Source organism: Haliaeetus leucocephalus, unplaced genomic scaffold (assembly GCF_000737465.1).
Source record: "Haliaeetus leucocephalus isolate CR32 unplaced genomic scaffold, Haliaeetus_leucocephalus-4.0 Scaffold203, whole genome shotgun sequence".
NCBI lineage: Eukaryota > Metazoa > Chordata > Aves > Accipitriformes > Accipitridae > Haliaeetus > Haliaeetus leucocephalus.
The window spans coordinates 631,597-645,440 of NW_010972639.1; the positions used below are offsets into that span (position 1 = coordinate 631,597).

Here is a 13,844-nt window from a genome sequence, read left to right on the forward strand (position 1 = left end):
GGAAGTGTGGGGGGGGGGGGGGGAGAGAGAGAGAGAGTGTGTGTGTAGAAGGAAGTTGCATTCAGAAGTGATTGTCCTTTACCTGTAATGTTGCTGCCACTAAGGCAGTGAAATTAGGAAGGAAAAAAAATAGATTAAAGGGTACAAGACAGTGAAGAAGTGGACAAAATGTGAACAAAATGCCAGTTCTACACCAGAATGTCAGGTCTCTCAGGTTACTCAGATTCCAGTGCTTGAAAAATCACGTAAAAATATGAGTGAAGCCAGACATCTGTCTGGTGTCATGTCATATGACAAATATGCTGATGTGGTAAAAGAGCAAGAAATAAGGGCTGTAAGAATAAGTCTAATATACACCATGCATTTATAAAAAAATAAAACTGGTACTAGGCTGCTTATAGCATACTTTGATACTGTAATGGATATACTGAGAAACTACCTACAGAAGAAAAGTGCTAGATTATGAAGAATAAGCTAATTGGAAGACTTTTAAATTATTTTTTCTCTCCCAGGGTGATTTGAGTACAATAATTAATTACTGATCAAAGTGTCTCCTATATCAGGCAATTAGCATGGTAGAGAATTATCCTACACTGATAAAAAATATTTCTTTTATACTGCCACCTCTGTTACTGTGTGTCTTGTTACATTATTGTAGTTCTGATGGTTTAAGAAAATGTGGTATTTCTTCCCCTTCTGAGACTCAATTTTCTGAAACCTCTCAGGAGTTTTGTAATTATACTAATTTGTTTTTCTTCTTGTCTTTTTAAAATATCTAACTCATCTTTTCTGTATTCCTAATTTAGAATAATTTACATGATAATGTAACACAATAGATTTTAGAGAAATGTTCTTGCAGTCTTGATAAATCCAGACTCAAGTGGAATTTCATGCTTATATAGCCTCTCCTTCTCTTGGTTACATTCAGTAAAACAAGAATATAACTATTGAAGTCAATGGCTGGGCAAAACCCATCATGTCATAATATACTCTGGCATTTTGAAACCTGAACTGGAATAAAAAGTCAATTTTTAAAACTGACATTCAAATTCAGAAATACCAAAACATTTAGTTTAATATCATTAAATCATTATTACCAAATTATAGGATAAAATATAAAAACTATAAAATATAATAATAAAGTTAGATTTGCCAAAGTATTCAAAATTATCTTTTGATCATGACATCAGGAGAGGATCTTAGAAAGTTTATCTTTTCCTAAATAATAATGCTCTTTGAAGTGAAATACTGAAATCATCAGAGCGGAATAAGAAAATTTAAATATGTAATAATTACATGCTGCCACCTATTATTTCACTGAAGTAAATATATTCCTCTAAACCATTCAGATTTTGCTGCAACTGTATTTTTGTTAGAAAAAAAATATCCACTTCTAAATTTTTAGTGGTTCTACCATAATGTTGATGAGCCTTAAAAAAATAACTCCTAGGGGCTAGACCAACTGCTGAGGGAATAAAGTGTGTCTATAGAGATGGTAGTAACCTCCCCTCCTTTCTGTTACAGGTATGACACACGCTATCTTGGCCACTGCACAGCCCTTCAGATCTAGATGCAGCTAAATCAGTCCTGGTTATAGGTAATACTTAGTGTCCTCCACACATCAAAAGCAATGCTTTGTGCACAGCGCTGATGCCAAAGATGGGTTTAAACCTTCACAACAGTAGGTTGAATGGATTCCTCTGCACTGCAATATAATGCATGAAGTGTGTGAGCACCACTCTGTAATGTTAGCAAAAGTCGGACTAACGGTTCTGTGCTTATGAGCCTGATTATAGTCTTTTAATGTTGTACAATGTTTTACCATCGCTGTTATCAGTGGTGTTATTCTTGATTTTCTTGGGTAAAGAATCACACATATGTGAAAAAAAAATGCCATCTATTATGCTTTTGTAATCCAATTGTATTGTAAAACCACATTGCAAAGATTAATTCTATCCACTAGGATTGATGTGGTACTACTTTAGTTTTCTAACTATTAGTTTTCATTGTGGTTTATGCCAATGAAAATTACTTGGATTCATTTGTTACTTTTACATGACAGAGTTGTTGGGGTTTTTTTAGCATTATGTCCAAAGCAACTAGAATGTAGTACAAATGCCTTTTCCATGTAGCTACAAATTGAAAGAAATGGCCATCACAATCGTAATCAGTCTTAATAACTAATTCTGTGGGCTTTTAAGTGTTTGGAAAAAGCCGAGGTCCAACTCCTGAAGCTCTTTCTCCATCAAAATTACCACTAAATCCAAGAGGTTGTATCACAGCTGTGGTCAAAACAACAGAAGGTTGGCTCAGGGTTCAGTATTTGCTACCAGGCATAAACAATTCCCATCCCTACTCACTCTGCTCGCAGTGCTTCCCCATGAACCCTGTGCGGCAGGTGCACTGCCCACTGATGTGGTCGCAGTCGGCTCCGTTCTGACATTGGCATATCAATGCACAGTCCTTCCCGTAAAACCCTAGGGGACATCCTGCAATACAAGGAAGGGGACAAGAAAAGGCATGAAACAACCGCTCTAGAAATAAAATGCAAATATTCTGGTTAAGTATGTTGTTGAGAAGTCATTGCTGTAGCCCTGCTACTCAACATGGCATTCTGTACACACAGTAGATCAAGACCGACCCTATTTTAAGTGGTTTAAAATACACATTAGGCAAAAGCTACATAAAAATGAGGTTGGGAAACTGTGCGGACAGCAGATGTTCAGAAGGCAGCAAGAAGGGCTCTTCAGAGAAATGGGTTTAAGAAGATATTTGAAGGAGGAGAAAGAGGGCAGTTTGTGAACAAGAGCAGGGAGTCTGTTCAGTGATGAATGAACCTTTGGACACACGTTCTGCACAGTTGATGTTGAAGCATAAAAAATTAAAAATAATAACATATTGTATCTCAGCTCCTCACAAAGATACCATTTCAGTATGAAGAAGACATATCACTGCAAAGAGATCATTATTCACCAGCAGGAAGCAAAATAACCATGATAGCTGACAGCTGAACCAGTATAGTGAATGTCTTCCAGAGCTGCATCCATATGGCCCTATAATATATCTGTTATTTCCTGCCATTATGACATTATTCAGTTGGAAAAGGAGAGTTCTGATTTTATGAAAAATGTGTATTTAAACACTGAAGGCAAAACACAGTTAGCAGTCTTATTTTTCTAGAGTTCTAAGATAATGGTTGTGCCCAGATTACAGACAGTGGGGGTGCTTGGATTGAAGATAAACCAAATTGAAGCTGTAATATGATAAAGATAAGAAGCCAGCTTCATCAACATCTATCTCTAACAAATGTTTATTTCTCAAACTTTATATAAACTCTTACCCAGCATATAATGGGTGCCATATACCTACACCCCGTCACTGCACAGCTTGTATTTTTATTTTAATGAAAATCTCTTGGGAAAAACATCAGTATTAATGTATTAATTACATGAAGAATTTTTTTTTTTTAAATTGTAACATTACAGTCTAGTGAAGTTAAGTTTCTAAGTTCCAAATAAAATAGCTTCTATATCAGTATTTGAATTACAAGTGCTGACCTACAGCTGTTGTTGCAATTGCCCTCGGGAGGTAGCAATTACAGATGCAAGATGTACTGTATGATCACTTTGCAGTGACAACAGGGACTGTGCCTCAGTAGACCACAGCCACAGCTAAGCCAGAAGCTATTCTCATGGCTTCAGTCAGCTCTGTGTTATCTTACAATCTTGGTTGTTGGGTCCCTGCTGCTAGAGTACTTTTTGGGGGTGTTTCAGAGAGGGAAGGAATTAGATGGTACTGTCATCCCACCCTGTGGGGAACACCTGCAGAGCTGACACCATCCATGCTATAGACTGCACCCATAACCACGCATCTGCAGTGGTAGCATCTGAACGTCAGTCATTCATTCTGCATGTGCACATGACAGACTCTTCCACAGGGATGCCTGGCTGCGGCCAAAAGTTGTCTTCCTCCAAAGGAAGGCTAAAGAGAAGCCTGAATGTAGCGGCCAGCACTCTGCCACTGCTTCTACAGGGGCCTCCCTGCAACCATGGAGGTAATGTATTGCATCTTCTGGATCAAAAAAGGTTCAGCAGCATGGGAAGAAATCAATGAATGAAGAGTGAAAATTCTGAAGGAAAATTCTGTCATTGATTTGTAGACTAAGAACAGATAACAAAAGTCACTTACTTTGTGTACAGTAAAGGCCAGTCCATCCTGGGGTACATTTGCACTCCCCATCATAGGCGCTGCAGTAAGCTCCATTATGGCAGTTGCACGTGTGGATGCAGTTTGGTCCCCAGTGGGAAGGTGGGCAAGCTAAAACAACCCAGAGCAATTAATTAATCTCAAATGACAAAGATCCTTGATACCTATGTATAGAGCTGCTTACATTCACATATGACCACCGCTTCATTTGGGGTTTGTTGTTTTTCTTTTAAATGTATTTTTGGGGTTGCTCCCTTCTGATCAAATAGCCAAAGATTTATTTTTTTTAACTAAGGAATCATTTTACTCTAGCTAAAAAGTGCTGAAAAAGATTGAATGTGTGAAAGAAACCAGTGATACATACTTAATACTCAGGAACTAGGATACTCATACCAGCTTTCTCATAGAAAAAGCCATGTAAGTTTCCTTTCTTAATTTATTTTTTCACCTGAAAACAGTTCAGTTGAACATAGTCAAAGGGATACACCTTTTAAGCCTCAGAGGTGAAGGAGAATAAACAGAGAAGGTTGAAACACGTCTTATAGCCTATAGCTTTAGACCCAATACTAAGCTTACTTCTTGTATTTCCACTGTTAGATTCTACATAATTGCCTAAATATAGGCATATAATCAGGACTGTACCTTCATCAAGTTAAGTCAGTTGCTTCCTTGGGTCCATTAATCAATATAGTATTTCTAAAAAACAAGTAATTATCTATGAAGTGGAGATTTTTTTCACTCACCATCATGTCAACATGTTATGAGATAGAATTTTACTGACTGCTTTGAAAATGTCATGGTGAATGAAATTGATACAACATGCTGCCATTAGAATAGTGAAGTGGTTCCAAAATGCTGATTACTATTCAGAGACAGCAAAAGACAATTTTCTTCATGTCAGAATACCACTATGTGCAGAGGGTAGTCTAAGAGTAGCCCCTTTCTGTTGATTAGGATTCACATCTTGAGGTTTTTCGTTTCTTTAGTAAATAGATACATAATTTAAAAATAGTTCTGTTGAAGTACAACGGGAGTATTTCATAGGAGAGAAGAAACAGGTCAGACATGGAAGCCTTAGCTTTATTCCTGTGTAAGTTTAAAAAGGCTGATAACTTCTTATTGTTGTGTACTGATTTGGTTGTCCAGAGACCTGTGTGTGACCAATAAAACCTCCTGAATCCTTTAAATGGTTGCATAATGAGTCATCTATGTGTGGGCTGTATTTTTGCAAAGTGTTACCTTTGCCGAAATTTCACTTCATTAAGAAATATATTACATTGCATTGAAACAAAAAAAAGTACTAAGTGTTTTGGGTTTGTGTGGTGGGGTTTTGGTAGCAGGGGAGGGGCTGCAGGGGTGGCTCCTGTGAGAAGCTGCCAGAAGCTTCCCCGGCTCCAAGTCAGACCCACCTCTGGCCAAGGCTGAGCCCATCAGCAACAGTGGTAGTGCCTCTGGGATAACAGGTCTAAGAAGGGGAACCTGCAGTGAGTAGTGGTTTTGGAATGTGAGAGGAACCCCTCTGCAGATACCAAGGTCAGTGAAGAAGGAGGGGGAGGAGGTGCTCTGGAGGAGGGGATGCCCCTGCAGCCCCTGGTGAGACGGCAGGCTGTCCCCCCCAGCCCATGGAGGGGAGCGGGGGAGCAGATGCCCACCTGCAGCCCGGGGAGGACCCCAGGCCGGAGCAGGGGGATGCCCCCAAAGGTGGCCATGACTCCATGGGAAAGCCCGCGCTGGAGCAGCCTGTGCCTGAAGGACTGCGGCCTGTGGGAACTACCTACGCCGGAGGAGTTTCTGAATGACTGTCTCCCGTGGGAGGGACCCCACGCTGGAGCAGGGGAAGAGTGAGGAGTCCTCTCCCTGAGGTGGAAGGAGCAGCAGAGACAACCTGTGATGAGCTGACCCCAACCCCCATTCCCTGTCCCCCTGTGCTGCTGGGGTGGAGGAGGTAGAGAAAACTGGGAGTGGAGTTGAGCCAGGAAGGAGGGAGGGGTGGGGGGAAGGTGTTTTAAGATTTGGGTTTACTTGCCATTATCCTTGTTTTGATTTCGTTGGTAGTAAATTAAATTTATTTTGTTTTTTCCCCAAGTTGAGTCTGGGTTTTGCCCTTGACCATAAGTGGGGAGTGATCCCTCCCTGTCCTTGTCTTGATCCACAAGGTTTTCTTTATATTTTCTCCTCCTCATCCCACCAGGAGCTGGGGGGGAGGGGGAGGAGTCAGCAAGCGGCTTTGTGGTGCTTTGTTACCAGCTGGGCTTAAACCACGACACTAAGTTTGTTTTTTGTTGTTTCCACTTCAGTTGTGACTTATAATGATTTTTTTTGTGTGTCTGTGTGTTTGAAATTAGTGGTCAACTAAGAAGGAATGTAAATCACATACAGACGAAAGGTTAGAAGTTTCAAAAAGGTCGCTAGTTCCAAAAGAAATTAATGGAATCATTCTTTTCCATGTGAACGAAAGGCCTTTATACAAAGCAAATAAACTTCCTCTGTTACGGTCCATGAGCACAGCCTCAATAGACGCTTCCATTCATATTGTTGGCACCATTTTCCTGTTATTGATTCAGTGACTAAGTCCCTCCTCCTCCTAAATACTCCTATTCTGCTACTCTCCCAACTACCTACTTATTTTACCATAAAAACAGGGACCTTTGTTGATACTGGCTTCTACAGCAATAGGCCTAAGATTTATTTTGGTATCATATTGAGTTGTGCATGCTAATCACTTCACAGAATTTAGCCAGCAAAGGTTTTTTTTCCAAATTGACCAGATGTTACATCTCACTGGTATAGAGCCAGTTAACCTGAACCAGTCAAACCGTAAATGATATAAACCAATGAGGCATGTTATTAGGAAATGCACCTCCCTGGAAACCCCAGCACAATGTCTTTTGAATTTTGACATATCAGGGTCTGGTACAGCTTCTTTTATTCATAAAATGGGTTGACTGAAATTTTGGCATGCATGTGTTTCAGACTGTGTGGACTGTGGCACTGTTCTGTGACCATCTGCACAGGCCAAGGACACACATCCTACCTGATCCTCAAGGCAGAATTGTGGGCACTCGTGAGAGCAAACGCTGCAGCTCTGGCTGGGGGGGTCTGCACCATCCATCCCAGCGGTGGCCAGTGCCTCCACCCAGACGGAGCTGCTGAAGGGAGAGGCTGCAGTGCAGACCGCAGACAGCAGGCAGTGCCTGGACCTTTTTCCTGGGGCAGGGACAGGCAGCAGACCTGCCTGCAAAAGGGGGAGGACCTCCTGCAGCAGGTGGCTGAGCTGCAGGAGGCAGTGAGAAGGCTGCGTAATATCAGGGAGGCTGAGAATGGGTTAGGTAGCGGGTTCCAAGCGCAGTCTGCAGTGGACCCACAGCCCACGGCCAAACAGGCAAAACCTCCCCTACTGGCACACACAGAAGGGAGGGGAGCCAATAATGCAGAAGAATGGAAGCTTGCAACAGCAAGGACCTGCAGGAGGAAGAGACTTCCCCTGAAGCCTGAGGTGCCCTTGCAGAACCGCTTCACTACTCTGCAGACTAAAGAGGGAAGACCTGTCATATCAGGAGAGATGCTGCAGCTGAGTAAGGCAGCCTGATCCACTCCCTGTGTAACAACCAGCGCAACTATGAAGAGGTAACAGGTGATAGTAGTAGGTGACTCTCTTCTGAGAGGTACAGAGGTACCCATTTGCCTACCTGACACACTCTCTAGAGAGTTGCACTCCTTACTGGCGCCTTGTGTTGGGGACGTCATCGAGAAACTACCAAGCCTCATACAGTCCACCGACTATTATCTGCAGTCTGAGGAATATGAAGGATTACAGAGCCCTGGGAGCAGCAGTAAGGGACTCCGGAGCACAGGCAGTTTTTTCATCAATCCTCCCATCAAAGGGAAGGGGTTTGAAAGGGCCAGTCAAATCTGGTGAATCAGCAAATGGTTATGGGACTGGTGCCACAGCCAGAGGTTCAGCTACTTAGACCATGGGACTTGCTTTGAGAAACCTGGTCTACTGGGAGCTGATGGGGTGCATCTGTCAGAGAAGGGGAAGAGCATCTTTGGTCATAGGCTTGCCAAGCTGGCAAAGAGGGCTTTAAAATAAGTTGCTAAGGGAGGGAAACCCCAATCCATCCCAATCCTACCAGTTTAATGCTAGTGTCAGCAATAGATGCCCAGAGCCTGCAGAGGGATCACAGGTCAGCAGGATGGCACCTAAGGAGCAGCACAAAAGAGTTCCAGCCACTCCAGCCAGTAAGTCAGCTTCACTGGGGCCCAACTTAAATGCCTCTGGGCAAGCACACATAGCATGGGGAATAAACAAGAGGACTTAGAGACATGCACATGCCTGCAGGGCTGTGATCTTATCGGCATCATGGAGATATGGTGGGATGGCTCCTGTGACTGGAGTGTTGGAATGGAAGGATACAGGCTCTTTAGGAAGGACAGGCAGGGGACACAAGGAGGGGGTGTCACCCTCTATGTCAATGACCAGCTGGAGAGCACAGAGGTCTGCCTGGGGATGGATGAAGAACTGACTGAGACCTTATGAGCTTATGAGTCAGGATTAAAGGGAAGGCAGGGACAGGTGACATTACAGTGCAGGTCTGCTACAGGCCACCTGACCAGGAAGTCCAAGCAGATGAGGCCCTCTACAGACAGATAGAAGCAGCCTCAGGTTCACAAGCCATGGTCTTCACTGGGGACTTCAACCACCCCGATAACTGTTGGAGCGACAACACTGCAGGACATAAGCAATCCTGGAATGCATTGATGACAACTTCTTTCTCCAAGTGATGGAGTAGCCAACGAGGAGAGGTGCTGTGCCGGACCTTGTGCTCACCAACAAGGAGGGGCTGGTGGGAATGTGAAGCTCAAAGGCAGCCTTGGCTGCAGTGACCATGAAATGCTGGAGTTCAAGATCCTTAGGGCAGTGAAGAGAGCACACAGCAAGCTCCCTACCCTGGTCTTCAGGAGACCAGATTTTGGCCTCTTCAGGGATCTGCTTGGTAGAGTACCATGGGATAAAGCCCCGGAGGGAAGAGAGGCCCCAGAAAGATGGTTAATATTCAAGGATCACCTCCTCCAAGCTCAGGAGTGATGCATCCCAACAAAGTGGAAGTCAGGCAAAAATGCCAGGAGGCCTGCGCAGATGAACGAGGAGCTCCTGGACAAACTCAAACACAAAAAGGAAGCCCACAGAGGGTGGAAACAAGGACAGGTAACCTGGGAGGAATAAACAGAGAAATTGTCTGGGCAGCCAGGGATCAGGTTAGGAAAGCTAAAGCCTTGATAGAATTAAATCTGCCCAGGGATGTCAAGGGCAACAAGAAAAGCTTCTATAGGTACGTCAGTGATAAAAGGAAGACCAGGGAAAATGTGGGCCCTCTCTGGAAGGAAATGGGAGACCTGGTTACCTGGAATATGGAGAAGGCTGAGGTACTCAATGACTTTTTTTGCTCAGTCTTCACTGGCAAGTGCTCCAGCCACACCACCCAAGCCGCAGAACGCAAAGGTATGGACTGGGAGAATGAAGAACTGCCCACCGTAGGAGATCAGGTTTGAGACCATCTAAGGAACCTGAAGTTATACAAGTCCATAGGACCTGATGGGGTCCATCTGTGAGTCCTGAGGGAATGGGCAGATGAAATGGCTAAGCCACTATCCATCATATTTGAGAAGTCGTGGCAGTCCAGGGAAGTTGCCACTGACTGGAAAAGGGGAAACATAACCCCCATTCTTAAAATGAGGAAAAAAGGAAGACCCAGGGACCTACAGACTGGTCAGTCTCACCTCTGTGCCAGGCAAGATCACGGAGCAGATCCTCCTGGAAACTATGCTAAGGCACAAGGAAAATAAGGAGGTGACAGGTGACAACCAACAAGGCTTCACTAAGGGCAAATCATGCCTGACAAATTTGGTGGCCTTCTACAGTGGGGTTACAGTGTTGGTGGATAAGGGAAGAGCAACAGACGTCATCTACCCAGACCTGTGCAAAGCATTTGACACTGTCCTGAACAACACCCTTGTCTCTAAATTGGAGAGACATGGATTTGACGGATGGGCCACTCAGTGCATAAGAATTGGCTGGATGGTCGCACTCAAAGCATTGCTGTCAACGGCTGGATGTCCAGACTGAGGCGCGTTCCTCAGGGTTTGGTATTGGGACCAGCACTGTTTAACATCTTTGTCGGCAACATGGACAGTGGGATCAAGTGCAACCTCAGCAAGTCTGCCAACAACACCAAGCTGTGCGGTGCAGTCAACATACTGGAGGGAAGGGATGCCATCCAGAGGGACCTTAACAGGCTTGAGAGGTGGGCCCATGAGAACTTCACGGAGTTCATCAAGGCCAAGTGCAAGGCCTTGCACATGTGTTGGGACAATCCCAAGCACAAATACAGGCTGGGCAATGAGTGGATTGAAAGCAGCCCTACGGAAAAGGACTTGGGGGTGTTGGTTGACGAGAAGCTCCACGTGACCCGGCAATGTGCGCTTGCAGCGCAGAAAGCCAACTGTATCCTGGGCTGCATCAAAAGAAGCATGACCAGCAGGTTGAGGGAGGTGACTCTCCCCCTCTGCTCTGCTCTCATGAGACCCCACCTGGAGTACTGCGTTCAGCTCTGGGGCCCCCAACACAAAAAAGACATGGACCTGTTGGAGTGAGTCCAGAGGAGGGCCATGAAGATGACCAGAGGGCTGGAGCACATCTATGCGGACAGATTGAGTTGGAGTTGTTCAGCCTGGAGTAGAGAAGGCTCCAGGGACACCTTACAGCAGCGTTCCAGTCCTTAAAGGGGGCCTACAAGAAAGCTGGGGGGGGACTTTTTACAAGAGCGTATAGTGATAGGACAAGAGGTAATGACTTTAAACTGAAAGAGGGTAGATTTGGTTAGATGTAAGGAAGAAGTTCTTGACTGTGAGGGTGGTGAGGCACTGGAACAGGTTGTCCAGAGAGGCTGTGGATGCCCCATCCCTGGAAGTGTTCAGGGCCAGGTTGGATGGGACTTTGAGCAACTTGGTCTAGTGGAAGGTGTCCCTGCACATGGCAGGGGGCGTGGAACTAGATGATCTTTAAGGTCCCTTCCACTCCAAACCATTCTGTGATTTTGGTACCTTATGGAATTGGATATGCTTCTCGTGAGTTTTGCTTCAGATATTTCTTTCCTGTCACCAGTAATTTGCATAAACCCAGCAAGGCATCTGGAGAATCCCTAATTATTTAATAAAATAACTCGATGAAACATAATAAAATTAGGGCCTAGCCCTTCTGCTTTTTAAGTCAGCAACAAAGTCTGCACTGAGTTTACCATACCAAGACAATACTTATTGAGTGAGGTAGAAAGACACTAAAAAAGTGTATCTGTGAGACATCTATAAAAGAAAGAAAGAGAAAAATCCATCAGAAAGTTATAAACACTTAAAACAAGTCATAGTGAAAAATTTCTTAACAAAATGCTCAAATGTTTAACAAGAATAAGGATGGTCTTGCAGCCAGAGCACTAACTTGTATCTGAGAAAATCTTGGCTCTGTTCTGAGCCTTGCTAGTAGCTTTCTATGCAACAGTAATAAGAAAAAACACCCTGTATTTCAGTGCCTCAGCTCCTTATTTGCAAAATAACACCTCTGTAATTCATAAGACTATCCTGACTATACAAGACCTGGGATGTTCACAACACTTCTGTGATAAGACTAAATAATTACAGATGAGTAAACAGTAGGTCAAGAACCCTCTCTGCAATGCAAGATTCATCAAGTCACAGACTTTTTCCTGTTGGAAGATTTAGGTGCTCTAGCATCAACTAGTCCAACATCCTGCTCAAAGGATCTTCAGTGATGATAATTTCACAACCTCTTCCAGACTAGAGACTTCAGAGCCTCCCTGTGCAGTTGCTGTGCTTGACCACTCTCACCGTAAGGATGTTTTTTCTTGTATCTAGTTAAAGTCACCCTTGTTGCAACCTGTGAGCATTGCCTCTTGTCTTTTAACGGTGCACTTCTGAAACAAGTCTGATCCAGCTTCTCTACAACTCTTTGGACAGTGGAAGACTGAAAATTGTTCCCTCTTGTCATATGCTCCAGCCCACTTATTAGAAAAATCATAGTATAAATGTGTTTCTGATAGTGCCAATGAAATGCAGAAAAGTTTAGGATCTCATCTTTATATACCATGAAGTCCTGAATTCTGACTTAGAGAGTGTTTCTTTACCAAAAAGTAGAGAATTTAAATAGCCAAACCCTGATTCATTGTTTTAAAAATAAAGGAAGAAAAGCTGATACTTACGCTGAGAGCAGTCACTACCAATCCAGCCCGGGTAACACTGACAGGATCTATCAATAGGATTACATGTTCCATTATTGGTGCAGGTGCATATTCCAATGCAGTTCTTGCCAAATCTGCCACTAGGACACACTGAGAAAAAGTTGTTAGAATTAGAGCTCCTTAATAATCAGAACAAGATTGTATTTTCTTTATTTCAGGAGAAAGCAACTAATATTTGGATCAAGAAATATATTGCTTAGTATAATGTTAAAGTAAGGCATAAATTCTGGTAAGCCCATTATACATACTCATTATACAAATAATACAAATAAGAATACAGTGGGTTTCATACTTCAAGATCAAATGTTCAAACAGCTTAAATCTGCTTAAGATTCCTAATTTATAAACTGCACATACTACAACAGAAATGATTTTTGGTTTTATAGTTTCCAAGAGATGGAATGAAAATTATTACAGTGCTTGGTCTCTGCATCCCATAGAATCTTTATTACAACCTGTACCTTCATTACAGAGGGCTCCTGTAAATCCAGGTAAGCAGTCACATAAGCCAGTAATATGGTGGCAGGGACCACTGCTGTGTACACACTGGGGGCATGTCTGGCTGCAGCGGTGGCCATAAAACCCAGGGGAACAAACTGGAATCAAAAGAACAAACAGTCATTGCTTCCTGCACTTTCCATATAGCCATGGACTACTCTTCAGTGCACTTGTTCCTGACTTTGAATTAGCTCTGCTTCCTAAATACACAAGAGTTGCAATGGTAGCTGTTATTATTCATAGAATTCAATGCTTTACACTCATGAAAGGAGATTTGCTCATCTTCCTCAAGGGTTTACTATATTCCAGTTAGTGATGACTTAGTTGACATTCTATTACTTGTCAGGCCACACTGTACTTGGGTTATGTTTGAAATACATATATACTTTACATATGATACATATTTGGCAATACATTATATGTCCTCTACAACATGAACATCTTTTAAAGCATATTTGAAGAAAAGTAATTTAAAAAAATACAGTGTATAGTTTTATTTGTAGATGAGTAGGATCATCTTAGACCTTGACTTCTTATGTGTTTCCTAACTTGGAATACAAATAGCCATTCTTTCACTGAGAAAAAACATAAAAATGTTTTCCAGTCATCCTTTGATTTAGATACTCACTGTATTCATTACACAGTGCAGACAGCTATGCATCACCTAACTTTTAGAGAACCTGAGACAGGAATACAGAGTCATCCACTTGATTCTTATGCTAAAGTCACTAGTTTCTTTAAAAAAAGAAAAACAAAAGTGAATAATAATAATAAAAAAGACTCACATAAAATCTCCTTTGTTGTTCTAACCCTTTTTGGCATTTATTC

The 13,844-nt window shown here is 42.8% G+C and overlaps 1 protein-coding gene across 2 annotated transcripts in view; it reads right to left on the bottom strand.

Annotated features, from left to right (window-relative positions):
* MEGF10 (multiple EGF-like-domains 10) overlaps positions 1-13,844 on the bottom strand; it is an 81,179-nt gene that overhangs the window by 8,210 nt on the left and 59,125 nt on the right. For both annotated transcript variants that reach the window (XM_010566068.1, XM_010566069.1), the window contains exons 14-17: positions 12,980-13,114; positions 12,480-12,608; positions 4,189-4,317; positions 2,361-2,489 (exon numbers count right to left, since the gene is read on the bottom strand). In XM_010566068.1, the coding sequence (XP_010564370.1) occupies positions 2,361-2,489; positions 4,189-4,317; positions 12,480-12,608; positions 12,980-13,114 (522 nt within the window). The remainder of the gene's footprint in view (positions 1-2,360; positions 2,490-4,188; positions 4,318-12,479; positions 12,609-12,979; positions 13,115-13,844) is intronic.